The sequence below is a fragment of the Vigna unguiculata genome, chromosome 1 (assembly GCF_004118075.2).
Source record: "Vigna unguiculata cultivar IT97K-499-35 chromosome 1, ASM411807v1, whole genome shotgun sequence".
In the NCBI taxonomy this organism is placed as follows: Eukaryota; Viridiplantae; Streptophyta; class Magnoliopsida; order Fabales; family Fabaceae; genus Vigna; species Vigna unguiculata.
In genome coordinates, this window is record NC_040279.1 from 10,582,103 (window position 1) to 10,602,853 (window position 20,751).

General features: G+C 30.0%; 2 protein-coding genes across 2 annotated transcripts; both read right to left on the reverse strand.

Annotated features, from left to right (window-relative positions):
• Positions 1 to 6,640: 6,640 nt before the first annotated feature.
• LOC114184665 (DCN1-like protein 2) lies at positions 6,641 to 16,259 on the reverse strand. Its single transcript, XM_028071982.1, has 11 exons — positions 16,029 to 16,259; positions 15,634 to 15,695; positions 15,004 to 15,140; positions 14,438 to 14,496; positions 14,271 to 14,294; positions 13,432 to 13,514; positions 13,285 to 13,349; positions 13,121 to 13,170; positions 8,434 to 8,535; positions 8,254 to 8,313; positions 6,641 to 7,242 (listed from the first exon to the last, which is right to left on the reverse strand). Exons 1-11 carry the CDS (start codon positions 16,029 to 16,031, stop codon positions 7,108 to 7,110), a joined length of 780 nt encoding a protein of 259 aa, XP_027927783.1. The 5' UTR covers positions 16,032 to 16,259; the 3' UTR covers positions 6,641 to 7,107.
• A 2,739-nt stretch (positions 16,260 to 18,998) lies between these two features.
• Positions 18,999 to 20,182, reverse strand: LOC114188083. Its single transcript, XM_028076603.1, has 4 exons — positions 20,130 to 20,182; positions 19,935 to 20,051; positions 19,482 to 19,829; positions 18,999 to 19,058 (listed from the first exon to the last, which is right to left on the reverse strand). The coding sequence occupies exons 1-4, from the start codon at positions 20,166 to 20,168 to the stop codon at positions 18,999 to 19,001; spliced, it is 564 nt and encodes a 187-aa protein (XP_027932404.1). The 5' UTR covers positions 20,169 to 20,182.
• Between the last annotated feature and the right edge of the window lie 569 nt (positions 20,183 to 20,751).

Consider the following 20,751-nt stretch of genomic DNA (forward strand, 5'->3'; position numbering starts at 1 on the left):
GTGGAATGTGTTTCATGTTAATATTGGAGTTGTTTACGTCATTTGACACATTCTCGGCTCAATATTTACTGAGAAATACGTTCGAAACCTAAGAAAAAAGTTAACAAAATTGAGTTAAAAGGACTATATTCATTCATTTTTTAAGTTTAGGGACCAAAATTTATCAAAGTTTCGGCCAGGGACGAATTCCAATTTTGGGTTAAGGTTCAGGGACTAAAAGCATACTTAACCCTTTATTTTATTACATAACCATAATATTATATTACAAATATTTTTATTTAGTATATCCAAACTGCAAGATATATTTCTCTAACCATAAACCATTAATTGGCAATACAAATGTTCAAAACAAAGAACCATATGCCTTGGACCAACTATCCAAATTTTAACCCGATCCGATAGTTAACAAAACGAGCATCAAATTTTTCTAAGAGTATCCAAAACCCAAAAACAAGGTGGCTCCTAACCCCTACACCTAATGCTTGATGCCCTAGTCCCAAAGTGGCGCCTGACACCATGGACCATTAGAACCACTAACTTGGGAGTGTTCAACGATCCCAGGGTAGCGTGTGATGCTCTACACCTCTAGTTCTCACCGTCAAGGTTCCCATGAATGGCACCTAATAGTTTTGTGGTACCGCCCAGCATTGTATCAAATTTTTAACCCCCAATTTGACTTGAATAGGTTGTCCAACTTGACTATCTATGTAACATTAGTTTCTTTGTAGTTTAAAATGTCTTGTTTTAGTTCAAAATAACCATCAGATGGATCAAATTGAATAATCCTAACCAATTCAAACTAGCTTCACAACCAACAATATCAATTCAACCAAAACATTATATCGAAATAATCACATAATAATTCAAAACATATTTTTAGCTTCTAACCTAACATAATATATGCCCAATCTTACACGGCCCTTTTATCACATATCAACACACTACACAAATTTTCACTCAATTAAACCAAATCACACAATTTCATTCCTACTACATATAATATATCAATTCAAATTTTTACTCACCTACTAATATCATTTCAAATCTTTCTCTGCACAACAAATTATAACATTCTAGCATCACACACATATCACAACTCATCATATATATATATATATATATATATATATATATATATATATATATAGCACTATATTTTTAAATTTAAAAATAGCTTCCCCTTACTTAGATAAACGTTCCTAAATTTTGAAAGTGTTTTCCACAAACTTTACCTCACACAGGTTACTTTACACATAGCAAACTCTCATCAATGATCATAACACATCAAAACAATCCTAATCCGACAAAGATTTATTTTAAATCCTTAAACTCCACCTACAAGCCCAAAATACCTAAAATGCAATAAATTTCTTAAAAGATTAAAAATGAAAGACAAGCGAATAAAAATAAAAAAGAATTAAAATAGCATAAATTATTTAATCTAATTTGTTTTTATTCTTTGATGTGATATTTGGTTAGAATAAAACATCTTTTACCCAATCAACCACGATACTCGCACATTGCACATGGAGTGCAGCATCATCAACTACATACATGAATGGCTATTTTATTCCATTTATTAACCGTTTTATTTTTTCTTGTCTAAGTTTTTATTTTTATTTTTGGTTTTTCCCTCTCTCTTAGTCAAGTCTTTATACAATGAAAGAGACAAAATGCAGAGAATAATACGTTACGTATCCCTTAAGAAAATATAAAAGGCCTGGCTTTATAATTTGGTAACTACTTTATTAATTTACGTTATCTAACCCATTTTTACATGTGTCAAAGACAATAGAATTGACCACAAAACTCGCCTACTATTTATTTAGTGGTCCAACCTTCTTTTGCATCATTAAGCATTCATACGCTACGTAATATCTGATGTACGTGCATGGACTAACTTCTAATACAATATTGGTTAAATTATGCTTTATTTTTATTTTTATAGAAAAATCTTAAGTAAATTTCTTTAATTTTATACGTCTCAACTTAATTTATATTTTAAAAAATGTAAATCAATCAAGTTCTTTCTTTTAGTAATGTTCTAATTTAATTAAATAGTACTCATATACTTGGATTTTATATTCTTGTAGGAACAACGTCTAATTTGATGCAATCTGAATTTTTATCAACTTAAAGCTTTGATAGTACTCACACTCTAATTGATAACCACTAGTTGTACATGGTTCAAACAAACTAAGTCCCTCTCAACAAATGCAATTAAGTGATTTCTTTCATAGCAAATTAAGGATTGGGGAATTGAGTTATCCAAAAATATAAATCGTAAAATATAGGTTATGTGTTACTTCTTGTATTTGTTGGTTTTTTATATCTATGAAATAAATTTTTAATATATACCATTATATAGAGGTGATTTTTCTTTTAGGTATACACATTTTCTTTTTATTTTATCCTTTTAATAATTATTTTTCTAAAACTAAAATAATGTCATACCAATTTTACTTTTTAAGTGGTCATTGTTTTACATTTAATCAATTTTTTATTTGACCATTTTTTTTTAAATTAAAATGACTTTTTGTAGTAACAAATTACCTGCAAAATAATTTAAATTTATCTACAATAAAAAATATAAAAATTATTTATATATATTTTTATAATTATAATAATAATAATAATTTTATTATTTTTTGTTATTAAAAAAATAAACATACATATACAAAGTGCATGTGTTTTCAGCGGTAATTATAAATCATATTAATTTATAATAGTACTTAAATACTAACTTACAAATCTTTAAAAATATTACTATATATATAACTGTTATAATTAAATCCTTAAAAATACTCAGAGTTGGATATTTTATGGACTTTAAACCCGATGAATTTATTACAATTTTATTTTTTAAAGGACGTCCTGATAAATTAGAAGAAAAATAAAATAAATAAATATAAAAAAAATTTAGTTTCCCCTCTAAGTAATATTAAACTTTGCACATATCGAAACAATCCTATCGTATTCTTTGTTTTGGTTCAAAATAAATTATGATTTTCGAGGTTGAAAAGAAAGCAACACCGAATGGTTTCTACTTTATATGTGGCAACATAATTTGGATGATTGACCTAGTACCAACGCATTTTCATACAGGACATGCATGGAAAAAGAAAACGCGTATTGTGATTTAAACTCTTTGCCTTGAATTGTTACTCACAAGAACCAACGTTAATCACCAGAACAACCCCTGAAGGGACTAAACTTCAATTTTCTAATCTTCAGTTTTCTACAAACGCTTCACGCGCGTATGAATCATCAAATCATAGTGACACATTTTGTTGGATGTTACCCATGAAATAGCATCACATCGCATTGTGCATCATGCTTCATCGCCAACTATCATGACAGTGAATCATGATGGAGACTCTCGATCAGAATTTTCTTCGTGATTTTTTTGCTTCTTTTGTTGTATTTTAAAGAAAAAGAAAATAAAATAAACTTTTCCCTCTTGTAAAATTGTTTCTATATCCATCCCAACTTTTGTCTTTTTCTTTCTTTGCTTCACTGTCTATTCTAAATTAATAATGGATTAGGGTCACGCCTCAGATTATATAAATTGTTGATAGATATAACTTTTACTGCTCGTTTTGGATATTAGAAATGGCTAGATGAACTTTAACTTTAAATAATATTTGATTCTAATTAAGAGTGTCAATTCATTTTACATCATCTGAGTAATCATGGGTTGAGATAAAAAATGAATAAACTCTTACTTAATTTTTGATAAATGAAAATTTTCATAATCAGACTCAATCTATCATAGATCGGTAAATTAGGTGAATTCACATACTTAATTATGTTTGTGTTTTCTCGATCTATTTTATATATTAACTAGTTTTAAAATTGTGCTTATTTGGTGTTTGTATGTGTTCTTTTTATGTTAGCAAATATATATTATATTAAAAGAGATTTAGAGGTTGAGAAAAGAAATAGTAAATATTTTTAAGTTTATAATTAAGTTTTGAATACAAAATGATTGCAAGTTTAGAAATTCAATATCTTTATAAAAATGTAAATAGTAGACTTTATAAAAATACAAAGGATATAACATGTGTATAAAAATATAAAGTGCACTCTTTAAATTATAAAGGATAGACTATGCAAAAATATGTAGAGTATTTTCATTTGAAATACAAATCAATGTATAGACAAATCGATCTAATGCGTATTGTTAAACTCGTATAATCAATGTATTTTGAGACTCTTCTAACCAATGTATGTTCAAACTCATCTAATCACTCGTCTAATCAATGAGTAGACAAACTCGTCTAATGTGAATTAATAGATTTGTCTATTCTATGTATGGACTAACTTGTCTAATGTTGCTAGACTCGTCTAATTACTTGTCTTATGTTGCTAGACTCGTCTAATTACTTGTGTGATCAATTTATGGACAACTCATATAGTGTTTGTTATTAAACTCTTCTAATCCGAGTATGGTCAAACTCGCATAATCAGTGTATGTTCATGCTTGTCTAATGTGTATTGTAAGACCTATTTAATGTATATTAATAAACTCGTCTAGTCTGTGTATCGGGCTGTCTCACATAAGAAATGAGAATTAATTTTTCTGACTCGCACAACATAACCTTTAGCAGGCAAGCATGTGAGACGACCTGCATAAGAAATTATTTTTTCTGTAATTTTCTCCATTAGTTATAGCATGTAAAATACCATGGTACGTGATTTTAATAACCTTATTTATATTTAATTAAATTATTAGAAATAATAAATTATACAAGCCTATTTCTTATAAAAGGTAACACAATTTTATAATCTCTAATTTCTAAGTACAAGTCTATTAAAAAATTTAATAGCAAATGCATATAATTAAAACAACAACTGAAACTAAATTCAAGTAACTAAAGTTGTCATACATAATTGAGAACTGGTGAAAGATCATCTTAAAAGTAAACTTAATTAATGACAAATCTATACAATATTCATGTTAGTGAACATATCATAAGGTATGCGCACATTTTGAGGCAAATCCACACAATGCAGGTTACTTGTTTATTTTTTTACTATACTCGTCTAATTAATGTATGGATAAACTCATCTAATGTGTATTGTTAAACTCATTTAATGTTTTTTACTATACTTGTCTAATTAGTATATGGACATACTCGTCTAATATGTATTGTTAGTGTTTATTGCTAAACTTGTATAATCAATATACGAACAAACTCGTCTAATCAGTATATGATTAGACCCGACTAATTAGTATATGAAAATACTCATCTAATAAATGTATGTTCATACTCAAGAAATATGTATTGTGAAACTCATTTAATTAATTAATAGACAAACTCATCTAATATGCCATCAATATAGTTGTCTAATTTGTTTATGGACAAGCTTGTCTATATTGCTAGATTTGTCTTATCAATACATGAACAAATTGTCTAATCTATAATGCTAAATTTGTCTTCAAATAAAACATACTTTTATAAAGATGCATATTATGGTCTAAAGTGTATATTTTCTAATTTGTTATTTAAAAGAAATTGACATAAGATATTCTATTTTTTATAAAGATAAATTATATGTACTATAAATATAAGAAATGGGTAAAGGGATAAATTATTCCTCCCTTAACAATGTCAAATGACTAAAAAGACTTAAGATTGAAATCAATCAATCCTAGTTGAAGATTGACACGACTCGAACTACAGATCAAGCTTAGTCAACCCAAGTTGAATCTTTGGGAGTTAACCCAGATCAAAAGTCAACTAGAATTAAATTAGTTTATCCAAACGAAAAAATTAATATATAAAACAATTCAATTATTCCACCCAAACAAACTATTTAAGAAATTAAGGAAATTTAATTATAAATAATTCAAATACAATGTATTTCAATTTTTTGAAATTGTTGAAATTCTTCGTCCAAACATAAAGTAAAGTTGTAAAAGAGTTATTGAGCCAATAGACCAATGGCTTAATCAAGGCCATTTCTAATGCTAGTTCCATAAAAGTGTTTTTCAATAAAAATACAAAAATGTATGTTTTCTAATGTTCCCACCATATTTAAGAAAAATTTAAATATGTTCATCATTCTCAAACTACATTTAAATATTAGTTTTTAATATTGTTCCTATACTTTATAAAGTTATGTAAAATATTGTTCCTATACTATATAACAAAATATAATATAACTTCCTTATGTATAATTTTTATAAAACATAAGGACAAAATATATATTTTTAGCTAAACAAATACTGATTTCCTTTTGTTGTTTCCAACCATAACAAAGAAATTGATATTCCCGCACTATCTGTTTCATAAATTATCCATATCCATAAAACCATACATTCAAACGTATGAACTCAAATATACAAGACCACGTGGTCAAAACAAGGCAACCTCTTCGGTACTCCAAGAGTAATAAAATCATACTTCCACCCATATCCCGTAATCAGCTGTATTAATCTATAAAATTATAATTCTTAAATAAGTAATTTTCAAAAATATATATATATATATATATATTTACTAAGTCCCTTGAACCTAAAAGTCTTTCATATTACCCCTCAAATATTATGTATTTGTGTCATATCTAGAGCAGTTTTAAATAACCAAATAAAGATAAACACACAAGAGCATATAAAACCAATAATGCAAGAAACTGTGCTGAATACTTCAAAGGAAAACAAACCACACAATAGTTCCATTCCCCCTTTCTGTATTTCATGAATGTTTTAATATCGTGGTGCCATATTTTACAAGATGAAAGTAGATCAGAAACAAGGATAGCCAATCACAATCACACAAGTCTCTTATATAACAAGACATCGTACAAGAATTAATTATTAAATAAAGAGAGACCAGAAACTATAACACTGTGGAATCAGTAGGCTCCCGTTACTAATTCCACAATACTCCCAAGGAAATTCATATTCCATATCAACAAAATCTCAAACGATGCTACTACTTGTTAGCAAGAATGAGTTTGCTCTAGCAGCCATGTCCTCTTTTGAATTATGGACTGAATCCCACTTAATAACAAAGAGGAGTTTAATCACAGAATGGCACAACTCATCACAAGAGACCAATCAAATTCTCTTAAATAGCCATTTACTGAAATCTGAATGCATCACCGTTTTAGACTAGAATCGTTGATGAGACCATTTTGGATGACTCCATTCTCGTTCAGATATTCCACAAATTCATCAATTAGATATGGCCAGGCACCTTCAGCATCATAATCAGATAAATTTGAACCAACAGTCTGCAAAGAACATGACAAATATATTAGTGGGTTCTATGTTACTTCATAAAACTAAACAACTTACTATGATAAAAGCACCAGCGTTGTAACTTCCAAAAACAGTACAATCAAAAAAGAGTTCCTCTAAATCAAGTGGTGGGCGACCAAGAAGAATAAAGATAAAGTTTTACGACTCAAATGGCTTATAATAATACTAATTTGTCAGCAGTAAAAACCAAACCCAATAGAGGTCTTTTATATCCTGGCTACTCTTTTAGGGTTGGGAGTAGAAAGAAGAAGCATTTGTAATACTATTGGAAATATATTTCTGCATATTGGAGTAGAAAAACTCACGTTTCACATCCTAAAGAAAACATATTCCCCATGTATAACTTATCAGATACTAAGAAAAAACTAAGATTTGACATTCATTATCTTTCTGTTTTTCAAAAAATTGCAGCAAAACCAAGGATGGAGACTAGAAAAATAAAATTTCAACATCGTAGACTTCTTCTTGCGGATATTACTACAGCAACAATTGATGTCAAATGCAATAAGATCGTGGTTTCGTTTGAAAAAGTATCGTGAGAACTTTTTGATTTGCCAGTAAAAGCGTTTAACCCTAATAATATTCATACAGCATATTTCATATTCCAGTTTACTTCCTGTTTGCCCCACATTTCCACTTTATTCCCAAAACAAATTAAAAAAGGCAATAATAACCCTAGAATAAACCCCAGCAGTCACACTAGAAGAAAGAACTATGATTCAAGGTAAAGTAGCTTGAATACTATTTCACCGTGAGGAAATGACCACAGACAATTAGAAAAAGTGTAAAAGACACAACCAGATATCCTTTTCCTTGCTATCATTCTAGATAATTAGTCTTAGAGCTCAGGCAAGCATGACCAACAGTACACAAGTAGAGAGCATTCATTGAAATATTCATGCGCCAATAAATCCATATCAAGATAGGAAGTGTATATCCACATCATGAGGACACCGTATAGGTATAATAGTCCATTAGTTTACCTTAGCAAACTCCAAAAGCTGAGACCATGTGTCCCTAGATATTGCTTTGTTATGCCGAGCCTAAGTAGTATCAAAATTTTCAATTGAAGTAAAATGAGCGAGTATTAGAAGATATTTTTGATCTACCAAAAAAATAAAAGAAAGTTAAAAAGGTGTATCAAAAAAAATTAATTATATTACCTGCAAGAACTGGCACCAATGATCAACCAGTGGCCACTGCTTCTCAGCAAATAATAATTGCCACATACCAATAGCTGTATCCAATGCAAGAGACTTTTGACCCTGCATAAATAAAGGTAACTCGAATATTACTGTTTCCCAGTAATATTACTCATTCAAAAGGAAAGAATCAAAACAGTACTAAATTAAACATTGACTTTAAACCTAAACCTAGATGCTCAAGTGTCAGTCATGGGTCTCACATTTGCCAAGGTATAGCAAAGCTCATTGGAGGCAAATAAACCATTTGCATCCTACTTTAATGTCCCTTCGTTTCAAGAGTCAGAACATGATGAGGTCCAGCCCATAATGGAAAAGCCTTTTAAGGTGTATTCTCGTAGGCCAAAAAGGGAAATGCACAGAACTAGTTGTTAGGCTTTCTGTAATCACAGAAGGAAAAAAGGGCTTTATTCATCCCGGAGTTTATTGGATTGCAAAAGAAAAACTTATACACAAAGGAGTCTACTCCTTTCACACTGGGAATTGTCCAGTTTGGTACTACTCAAAATCTGCCCTCCTTTCTAATAAAGGCCTAATTTAAGGGAGACAGATTACAAAACACCAACTAACTAACTTCTTTTGGTAAAAGAAATAACACTATCAAGGAAACAGATGAGACAACTGATGGATAATATGTTAAATGGAAACTCAAGGACATAAAGAACATTATCAATGGACAAGAAGGAAACATATTAACAGTACCAACACGGAATAAGACCTTAGATCCATAGGCCATGGTAACCGAAGGTAAACAACCCGTAGAAGATAGAGAAGAAAACAAGGATTTATTAACCATAATATGATCAGGGCACCTTAGTCAAGAACCAAAGATCCAAGGGAAGTAGATTGATTTAGGCCAACAATAGATGTACGTGTGTGTGCAACAGAAGCAGTGGAACCAGGTTTTTGACGATCCTCATACCATTTGTGAAAGGCAACTCTGGTGACGGCAGCAATGACGACGATTGCGACGGCGACAAAAAAAAAATGTTTGTATAAGACTACCAAAGAACCTAAGCTTTGATACTATGATAAAAAGTAAACTTTAAGCCTAACTCAACCTTATAAAATTGACTTGTAAGATGAGGTTTGCACCCTTTTATATATTGTAAACTCACCTTATATATAGTCGATGTGGGATTTCCAATACACTCCCGTCACGTCAAGGTATATATACATTACGAACGTGAAACTAGATATTAATGGGTGGTTCGATAGCAATCCAATAGCAGGTGGCATAATAGGCCCAATAAACAAAAGATTTTACTAGGATAGGCTCAAACTCATGACCCTGATACCATGTTAAAGTAGTGAAAACTAGGTGCAGGGTTAATTCTCCTTGTGTAGAAAATAAACATAGGGTGATATATTTATAATGAAGAATAATGAAGAAAATATGGGCTAAGCCCATATAAACATAATATTATAACTAACATAAGATATTGTAATTAACGGTATCTTCACAATATCTAACAAAGGTTTTCCCTATTCCCTTGAGTATTCTTCTACATGTAACCAATACTTCTTTTTTCTCATAACTCAATTATTGATGACTATCATCTCTATATGAAGTGCATTGAATTCTCTCCCTTCATAGGGTGATGACCCCACTAGTTGGCTCAGGAAGGCTCAAATGTGCCTACCCCTAGAGCAAATTAATTTCAATGGTTAACTAGTTAGAACACACGCTCGATAATCATGCCTCTTTGAAGTACATCTGGTCGGAGCACTTCCACTTTAGTTTGTTGTTCTACCTCATTGCTACATACTACCCCCATTAGTGCACACATCAAATCCAATTCACTCCAATCTGTTGGCAGCTCAAATGGGCCAAATACTCAAGAGCCAAAGTTGGACCACCTTTTTCGGACTTACCCTTTGCCTTGGAGGCAAGCACAATCATGTTACAATGAGATGATGGATTAATGTAGCAAGGGACTTTGATTTAGGTGTGGAAGCAATTAGGGGCTACCCATGTATGTCCAGATATACACATGTGATTGCTCACCTCTAAGAGTACTATTGATGATTTACTAAGCATATGGTAAGATAGCCCAGCCCCTAATGGACTCATATAGAAGAAGTGCTTTCATTGAGGAGAGGGGCAATTGCTAGCTTTTAATTGTCTCATAATGTCTAGCTACATTCCTTGTGATGTGTGATAGCTTTGCCAAATGCCACTAAAGTATTCTTTATAGATTGTGATGCTTCAAGTAGTGATGTAGTTTTGATGCAAGACCATTACCCTCTTGCTTATCCCCCGCATGCACAATCCACTGCTATTTTTATTTTAATTAGCTTTTATTAAGTGGATTTCCCCGCAATATGAAGTAAACCCTAACAAAATCAAGTTTTGTCTAGCATTTAGGATGAGTTGCAATATAATTCCAATTCTTGAATTGATTATGTGTTTTGGGATAGTCTATCATATTTACAGGGCCGACTTATGCTATCTAAAAGCCTCTACGATAATCCTTTGCTTCTAGCTGAATTTCATGATATAGTTTTCGGGGCCATTCTGAATTTACCAAAACTTATAAAAGGATTGCTATCAATTTCTTTTGGAGATGAATGAAAAAGAACACCATGGCATTTTCACGCTTTTAACATCCACCAATGAAACATGTATCAAGAGTTGTCAGTTGCAAGATACAGACCATGATGAAGCTCTTTGTCAGTTGTTGGTGGTAAGTGTTGACTGACCATGATGACAACTTGAATTCTACCTTCAGCAGAAGAGCAACTTAAGAAGAAATATCACCTCAAATGTTACTTATGATGTCGAGGATTGAGTTATGTTAAAATTCAACCAATTGTCAACATTACGTAGTTCATCATATCAACACCAAGTTGTCTCCTCACTATTTTGGCCCTTTTCGAATTGTTTCACACATGGGAGAGGTAGCCTATAAGTTATAATTGCCAGAAACAACCGACATACACCCAATCTTTCATGTCTCCCAACTAAAGAGGCTCCTCAAAACTTGTTCTATGGCAACACCTTAGACCCCTAGTTTAAAAGTGGGAGATTCTAAACCAATTGCACCAGAGGCAGTTCTAGAAATACACATCAGTAGCCACAATGGGAATTTGGAATGGATTATTTTGTGAAAATCCCAACCTTTTTAGAAGAAGCAACTTGGGAGCCTGCCACATCCATCAAGAAGAAATTTCCTTTCTTTTGCCTTGAGTACAAGACTGATTTCATAATGGGGTGTAATTGTTGAGGTCCAACCCATAATTGAAAAGCCTTTTAAGGTGTACTCTCGTAGGACTAAAAAGGGAATAAGCAGACCACTAGTGGTGGGGGAATTGAATTAGTTAGAGGAAAGAGAATATGTATGCAAGAGTTTGCTATAAAAAGGGAGGGGATAATCATGTGGGGACACATGGAGATTCCGGTAGTAGAATTGGTAGTCCAGAGTACCAAGCTGACTAGGGGGAGCTTGACTCTAATTTGTCAGCATTTCTTTTCTATTCTGTGCAAGTTACTATTATTTTTTCATTCATTAATAACAAAGACCTATTAGAACACTAACCCATTTTGCACCCTCATTTCCAAGATCTTGTACAATCAAGCAGAGAATGTTAACATCATTTCTATTACTGATAGTGAATGAAATAAAAACCCCATGGTCCTCAGACTATTAAGTCATTAATATAGACTATTCAACATGAAATACATTCTAGAACATGTATATTTCCAGGTAACTAAGCATTGAAAGTTCCCACTACTTGACACAGTAAGTGGGTCCACCAAAAGAATGAAATGCAATACTATTAATCATAAACAACAACAACAACAACAATAATAATAATAATAATAATAATAATAATAATAAATACTTCAATATTAGTGAAGAACAACAAGCAACCCCAGCATATCCACAAGAATTGGATAGGTTTTCATCACTAGTAAAGAATTTTCTGCTAATGAATATTAACTAATTCCAGTCACCATAAATGAGCAATGTTGAAAATTTAAACTAATTAATTAGACCTTGCATTTGATACACTTTTTTTGTTTTGGTCCCAATAATAAAAAACCCTACAATTCAGTTCTTACATGAAAATACATGTTTACAAACCAGTCCTTTGTCAAAATTGTAACTGAAAAGTTGATGTGATGCTGGCTTTTTATGTATGACTCACATGAAAAAACAATATAGTTTGCAGGGATCAAATTTTTATTTTAACAAAAAAAAATCATATACCAGAAGCAGAAAATCTGAGGGGGAAGGATAGAAATAAAACAATAGACAGCATCTAAAACCTCAGTAGCAAGAAAGAATATCTAAAACTTCAGAAGCAAGAAAGAAGAAGAGGGATCACTTAATAAGTGTCATTGACTACGTAAGAAAGCCTCAAGCGGTGTTCCAAATCTTTGAATGCCATTCAACATACAGTATTTTAGAAAATCTAGACCATAAATTTTAAAATAAAGGAACATAAAAAAACAATTTTGAACGACAACTCAAATTTATTAATCAATAAATCAAATTTGTTATAGTTTGACTCAGTTTCCCGAGATCTTCCGTGTTTCATTACAGTGGTTATCTTACATATGATATTGTATTTCGCCCAAAAGCAATTAAGCTATATTACAGTTACAGAGTAGAAGAGGGGCCAAGAACACGTCAATCCATACCTTCTCTTTTGCCCATCCAAAAGCAAAGTTATAGATCTCACGGAATTTCTCTGGACAGGGAAAAACAGTGATAATATTTCAGGGACCTTTTAAAAATTGCTGGAGATAATTTCTAGTGATAAATGAATTATAAATTATATGACTAAAACCATTTTTGAGCATACGTTCATCTTTCAGCTCAGAGCGCATATATGGTATCTTTTCTTGGAACTTCTCCAGAGAATCAATCCTGCAACAAATTTTTAAGGTTTTCAACTGAGACAGGTCTCTTCAGAAAACAAAAAATCATTACAAAATCACAGAATACATACCCCAAAGATTGTAAACCTTCAATAAACTCCTTCTTCGAAAACTCACACATGGTGCCAGCCTTCATGTGCCATGAAAGAACTAACTGAAAATTTTCAACATTCCTAGTCACCTAAAGCATTCTCAAACCATCTACATACACTCATTGTTCAACCAAGTTCGCTCCATCGCATTTAATTCTATTTTCAATAATTACTCATTTAATTATAAACTTTTCATTTACAATTATTGCATATTTAGTTTCCATCGAACAGGAACCAATCATCACCCAGTTACACAGATCAGCCAGCCTTATTATTCTTTGCTTTCTTTCCTTGAAACAGTCTTACCTTGTTCTAGCTAATATTTGTCAGCTCTTAAATTTAGAGCTTTTACATGAAGGAAAATAACTGATGGTGAAACAAGCTTTAGACAGCTTTGCAGAATTTGGATTCTCTTGTGTTTTTAGTGTTGTCTGTTGTGCCTTCCGAATACATTGATGTACATTGAATTTGATATTTTAAAATATATCAAAAACTTTTTTTATATACTAAAATCTTGATGGGGCAGCAGAGGGACAGCGCCAAAAAATCAGTAGAGAATCCATACTCCATCTCTGCATTCCATCTATCATAACTTATTAGCCACGCACATATAACTAGCAAGAAAATAAAGGCAACCTTGAATAACCATAATTACTTCCAATATTTTCACAATAATCATCCTAATGAAACGAGTGTCTGTAACATCGATAATCACTCACTATTTAAATAGCAGTCTTCTATACATAGGATTACGGGGAAAGAAACCCAAACAATTAGCACAATGCAGAAATGAAATAATGTTTGAATCATATCCATACCATTACTATATCTTGAGGATCCACCTGCAAAGGAAAAGTAGACTCAAATATCAATTAGACTTCAAACAAAAACTATCTTAACCTTGTAAAAGAATCAAAACTAAGAACGCTGGAAATTGATAAATCAAGACATCGATAAAATTAATTTGCATTCAGAGACAAAGAACCTGGATATCATTGCACAGGAGAGTGATGCCATCTACCAAAATCATATCAACATATGGATCTGTATAGAAATTAGAGCAGTAAAGGATTAGAAGACAGGCATAATATACAATGCTCCAATGATTGGTAACCATATCCATCTCGGCCAAAATATAAACTGTGTTGACCAAATTCTTTAATGTAAGCTCACGTGCAAAAGTTATTGGATCTCATATCCAACATACTTTATGCTCAGGTAAGGGAACAGCAACATTGGGGAATTGATGCTAATTTCCATGATATACTCTATTAATGCTTCCAAGTTTAATTAAAAAGAAGTAATTAAATTTAAATAGGGAGGAAACATTCATGCTTCTCAAATAACAACAAACTATGTAACCTAATTTACTTGTTACTCACAAAGTGAAACCTCAAGTAATAGAAAAATCATTCATGGTTGATAAGAATTTTATAGAAAATACACCTTTTTTAGTCATCTTTCATGTTTTCAGATCAATAGGTTGCTGTGCTTTACCAGACCATTTAAAAAGATTAGTGTCTCAAATTTATTTCCACATCCGTTACTAACCTTTATATCTATTGTATAGCTCCTCTAAGTGTCTAGAATCAGTAAATGTTTTAAGCTGGGGTTGGCTATAAAAGAAATCAAATGCTCGTTCAATATGCCAATCACTAGCCTTCAGAGCCTGCAGTGCTGTTTTCTCACTGAAAATGCGAAAAAAAATAGTTCTCAAATATGTCAGAAGTTAAGGATGCAATTGACTTGCATCATATAAATTCAAAAGTAATGCCCACAAAAAAAAAAAAAAAAAAAAAAGTTCAGCAGAAGCAAGAAACAAATAACAAGTATAATTGATATAAAACTATGTTCAGAATGATCACAGCTTCCCTGTCAATATCAGAAAAAGTAATCAAGCCAATGAAAATGAAACATTTTCAGATCAAAAACAGAAACATAGATATACCCACTTAGTGTGCTCAACCAAAGATTGAATGTCTATAAGTATGTTTCTGTTTTTTATCTGAAAATGTTTGAGGTTCCTTGGATTGAAAACCCATAACCTACGTCCTAAGGACACATGATATTAAAAGAAGCATAGTTCAATTACACACTATTTATAAAATCACATCCTAATTGTAATTTAAAACCTTTAAATGAAATAAAAAATAAATAAATCATAGGCAGCTCTAAGATCACCTGGCTCCAGTTATTGTTATGAACTGCTGGAGTTTGTCGCGATGACCTCTCCCCAATTTGTGCTGTAGCTCAAATAAGAACAACAAAATAGCTTATATTAACATGACCCATATCATAATACACATCATAAATAAGTTCAAATCTAATATCTAACACGTCTTAAAAGCATCTTGTTAATCATTACAACATCCAAGTCCTTACATTCCAATAGCCAAAAGAAATTCTCAAACCGTTAAAAGGGAGACTCAAAGGGTATGATGGCAAGAAACAATTTCTACATGAATATATAACCAAAAATAATCACAAACCATGGATAGAGAATTTGTGTAACTATATAGTTAAAAACAAATTCAGACGCGAACAAAACAGAAATCGGAGAAGATAAGAAAACAGACCATTGCTGATGGTGGAGAAAATCCCAAAACGAAAAGATCTCAGGGCCCGAGAGAGAGGAAATTAGGGTTTTGGTGGAATTGAAATTTGGTTCAGAATGGGATTTGAAAGAGATGAATGTCAAATGTGAGTTTTGGTTCTCGCTCAGTCAGGAGTGGACCCTACTAACCCCGCGGAGGAGAGAGAATAATGTTGCTAATTGGTGTCCACGGGGTTCCTTCTGAACACAAAGTTTGGAAAATAATTCCTTTTCCTGGAAAATTTATATGAAAATACTTGCAGTAATTACCATTTACTTATAATAGAAATTTACCAATTAAAGTATAAACCATTAGTAATCATAATTTATCAGCTATAATAATTACTAATGAAAATTTAAATTTGGATTTATAATTTATTGTTTGGAATAAAAATTTTATACTTTTTATACTTTTATATTTATTAATTAAATTTTAGTTTTCATTACATAAAAAAACTATCTATCAAAATAAAAAGTGTTTTTTCTATAAGATTTAATAATATAAATAGAATAATTTAACTATTGTTTGATGGACATTTTTTTTACTTTCTTTTACTTTTTTGTGTATTTTTGAATTTATTAACATACATTTTGCATTATTTAAAAAGACTACCTTTAAAATTTGAAAGTGCTTTTGTTAAATAGTTATAATCAATTGTATGTAAAACAAAAATTAAATTATTTATAATAACTATTATATATATATATATATATCATAACTTTATAATTTATTTTGATAAAAATTTATAAATGTTACTATAATATAACACTACAACAAAAAGTATTTTAGACAACACCACAAAACTATGGCCTAAATCGTAAAAATCGTGGGCTAAAGTTTAGACAACAGTTTCTTAGCCGTAGTCTAAGTGGCCATTGTTGTAGGCATTAGGCCACGGTTTTCAGTACGACAACATTGTTAAAATCGTGGCTTAATATCCTTATAATTAGGGATGGCAACGGGGCGGGGCGGGTACGGGTATCATGATCCCATCCCCATCCCCATAATAAAAATTCATCCTCATCCCCATCCCCAAACCCAACGGGTATACAACTTTTGACCCATCCCCATCCCCACCGGGTAACGGGTATTTTCTTATACCCATACTCATACCCATTTTTTTTATTGTTCCATATATCAATTAAATATTTTTTATAAAAAAAATTTAAAAATCACACCAACGGAATCATGATACTATCAAAATATTCAATATTAAAATAACATACTCTTTTTGATTTTCATGATGTCAAATATTAAGAAAAATATTATAATAGTATAAATCTCAAATTAAAGTATCAAATAACAACTAAATAAAATTCAAATAATTATATAAAAGCTAAAAAATTACACATTACTAAAATTTTATAATAACCAAAATATTTATTAATTTTACAAATGATCAGTGGTTTCATTTGCATTCGATCCACCTATACATAGAAAAAATATGAAAAATTAGATATGATATAATAATTGAAATTGAAAATTTTAATTACTAGAATATAATGTACCTTCTTCATCAGATTCATTATCATAAAGGAGTAAAGATAATTAAATGTGTGACCCAAATTTGAGAATATCCATTTGAACATAACATAACGGAAAAAAAAAATGTATAATTAAGATTATGATAAAAGGAAAAGTACCTTGAATATCTGCTTAAACCTTAAAGAACAAGCCAAACAATTAAAAGAGAGTAAAAAAGTGTATAACCAAAGTAACAAAAAGAAGAGCTACAAAATAAGAGTCAAACATTTTCATGAAAATAAATAAATAAATAAAGATAATCAAATGTGTAACCTAAAAATTATTCTATAGAATGAAATTGAGGAACACCTATTTGAACATAATCATGTACAGAGAGTAAAAATTATGTAATAAGAAGAAGAAAAATTACCTTCAAAATTAAATCTTGAAAAACAAACCAGACAATTGAGAGAGTAAACAAAGTGTATAACAAAAAACAAAGAGAATGAGAAATATGTTATATATATATATATATATATATATTATATTATATTATATTATATTATATAATATTACTATGTATATATATATATTATATGTGTGGATATCTTATGTTTATATATATATATATATATATATATAATTATTTATATATATTATATTATATTATATATTATATTATTATTACTATGTATATATATTATATGTGTGGATATCTTATGTTTATATATATATATATATATATATATATATTTTTATAGATATATATTTATTTTAAGTATATATTATATTATATTATATAATAATATAAATATAATAATATATATTATATTATTATGTATATATATTATATGTATATGCGTAGATATTTTATGCTTTTATATATATATATATATATATATATATATATATATATATATATATATATATTTCTTTTAAATTTTTATAAATTTATAATGTTATAAATTTGTTTATAAAAGATCTCACTAGTTAAATGATTAATTTGTTTTATACGTATATATTATATATATTATATTATATTATTATGTATATATATTATATGTATATTATATTATATTATATGTATATGTGTAAATATATATATATATATATATATATATATATAAGTATATTTTATTTATATGTATATATACTATATTATATTATATTATATTATATGTGTAAATATATTATTTATTTATATCTATTTTTTATAGAAAAGTTCAATGTGAAAAAAGTGTACCTCTTCAAATCACAATATTATACAATTAGACACCACAATAATCAACACCTCAAACAATATTCTTACACAAAATATTCATAATTGAATGCATATTAAATGTCATTCATTCATATATTTCAATGTTAGAATGCAAACTATTAAAATAACTATCTTGAAGTCATTATTAAGGATGAACCTTTCAAAGTTTTAGCTAGAAAGCTAAAATATAATATGTCTAATGTTTCTTAACTATATAACAAAGATCATTATTCTATAAGATTGTCTTCATAATCTTCATAGCCTTCATGATCTTCATTGTCTTCTAGCTACAAACAACAACAAAATATATTATCACATTTTTCCAACATATTATACATTATAACAAGTTAATTAAGTCAAATTTAACATGTAAATGTGCATTCAATCACATGTTTTCAATCATTTCTAAGTTCCAACAAATGCATGTTCATGAGTGAAGTAGAGACATGTAACATTATACTCATCATGATTCTTCTCTTACATAATGTATCATAGATGTTAAATAACAAACATGTTTTGAGAGTTTATAGTATAGTATTAATCTAATGTAACACCTAATAAGCACAAAATACCAATATTTTAGTTGCTAAGAGTCTAAAGCATCAATAAGTAGTTATTGCAACATCCTAACCATATCCTATTTAGTATTAAACTTTTGGGTATTTTACATTGATATTAATGATGGAAGTACAATTAAAAACTTTCTTTACCCGCGGATCATGGGTTGATGCAGATGAATATGGCCCTGTTGCACTACTTTCTTTACCTAAAACGTGTGCCATCATATTATTTAAGTCCTCTTCATCTAAATCTGGATTTTGTTGCCTTACCACAAAATTTACAATTGCTCGTAGATCTTGTATTTCCTTTGCCATACCACTAATTGCGTTTGCATGTTCTTTCTTGATGGCACTAATTTCTTCATTTTTCCTAAATTGTGATGGTGTCATAGTCTTTCCGTAACAACGTACCCTCCCAGGCTTTTCTTTTCCAAACAGTGATTTAAATGTTTGTTCTGCAGAATCACTTGAGTTTTGAATGGAACCTTGAAGTTTAATCTAATAAAACAAAAATAAAAAATCATTATGTAGATCTATCCAATGAATAAAGGAGATTTATTTATATTGAGAAAAAGGAATCTATACAATGAATTGTAAACATACAATAGCATTATGTGTTTCTTCATCCAATTCTTTTCCTTTTCGGCCTTCTCGACGTTGACGAGTTGTAATAAACATTTCAGCTTGAGTAACTTTTTCTCCTACCTCTTTCTTGGTACGCTACAATAAGCAAAAGGTCAATTAGCATATTTTGCATTAGATATAAAACATACGATGACATAAGTAGAAATATATTACCAATTCAGCATGAATTCTAGCAAAACTAGTTGGTCCCATGCGATGGATGTACTTTTGCTTAGCTTTATTTGCAGCATTTCTTTCGCTAATGCTCTACATTAGGATAAAAGAAAAATAACAATCAAGGTAGATTGTAACACATAGCTTTAACATAATAAGACATCAAATAAACTTACCTGGATAGTACTAATGTTCCAATATTTGAGCAATTGTTTGAAATGAGCTTCAGAAAGGAATAAAGGACGATATTTTAGCCGATCCTTCAATGTGGAGTACTTTGAAAAGTGATTTTTCTTGATAAAACTTTTGTAGCGTCTCCATGCATCATTTATACGAGTAAATATGGGTTTCTCTCCTTTATCACTAATATTGAACTTTTCCTACATAAAAAAACATTAAATGGATGAATTTTAAGAAATATTTATGTCGCCAAATCAATATAAGTTTAGTTTTCATACCAGAACATATGTCCATATATGAGCCTTATTATCTTTATCTTTGAGTACAACTTTGAAACTTGTGTAAATCAAGGGACAAAAGGTTGAATTCCTCGCTATTGTGCCAAGGAAATAACTCAAGTCAGTTACAATTTTGTCAGTCGGACCAATAGGTTCGCCATCTG

What these genes read in the sequence shown, in the direction of transcription:
- LOC114184665 (XM_028071982.1), bottom strand. An exon ending in ATCCTCAAGATATAGTAATG is followed by an intron (nt 13,515 to 14,270) that starts GTATGGATATGA and finishes GAAAATTTTCAG; the next exon opens with TTAGTTCTTTCATGGCACAT. An exon ending in CTCTGAGCTGAAAGATGAAC is followed by an intron (nt 13,171 to 13,284) that starts GTATGCTCAAAA and finishes TTCCCTGTCCAG; the next exon opens with AGAAATTCCGTGAGATCTAT.
- LOC114188083 (XM_028076603.1), bottom strand. Translation starts at nt 20,168, where the DNA reads ATGGGACCAACTAGTTTTGCTAGAATTCATGCTGAATTG. An exon ending in AAGAAACACATAATGCTATT is followed by an intron (nt 19,830 to 19,934) that starts GTATGTTTACAA and finishes TTGTTTTATTAG; the next exon opens with ATTAAACTTCAAGGTTCCAT. An exon ending in CATCAACCCATGATCCGCGG is followed by an intron (nt 19,059 to 19,481) that starts GTAAAGAAAGTT and finishes TGTTGTTTGTAG; the next exon opens with CTAGAAGACAATGAAGATCA.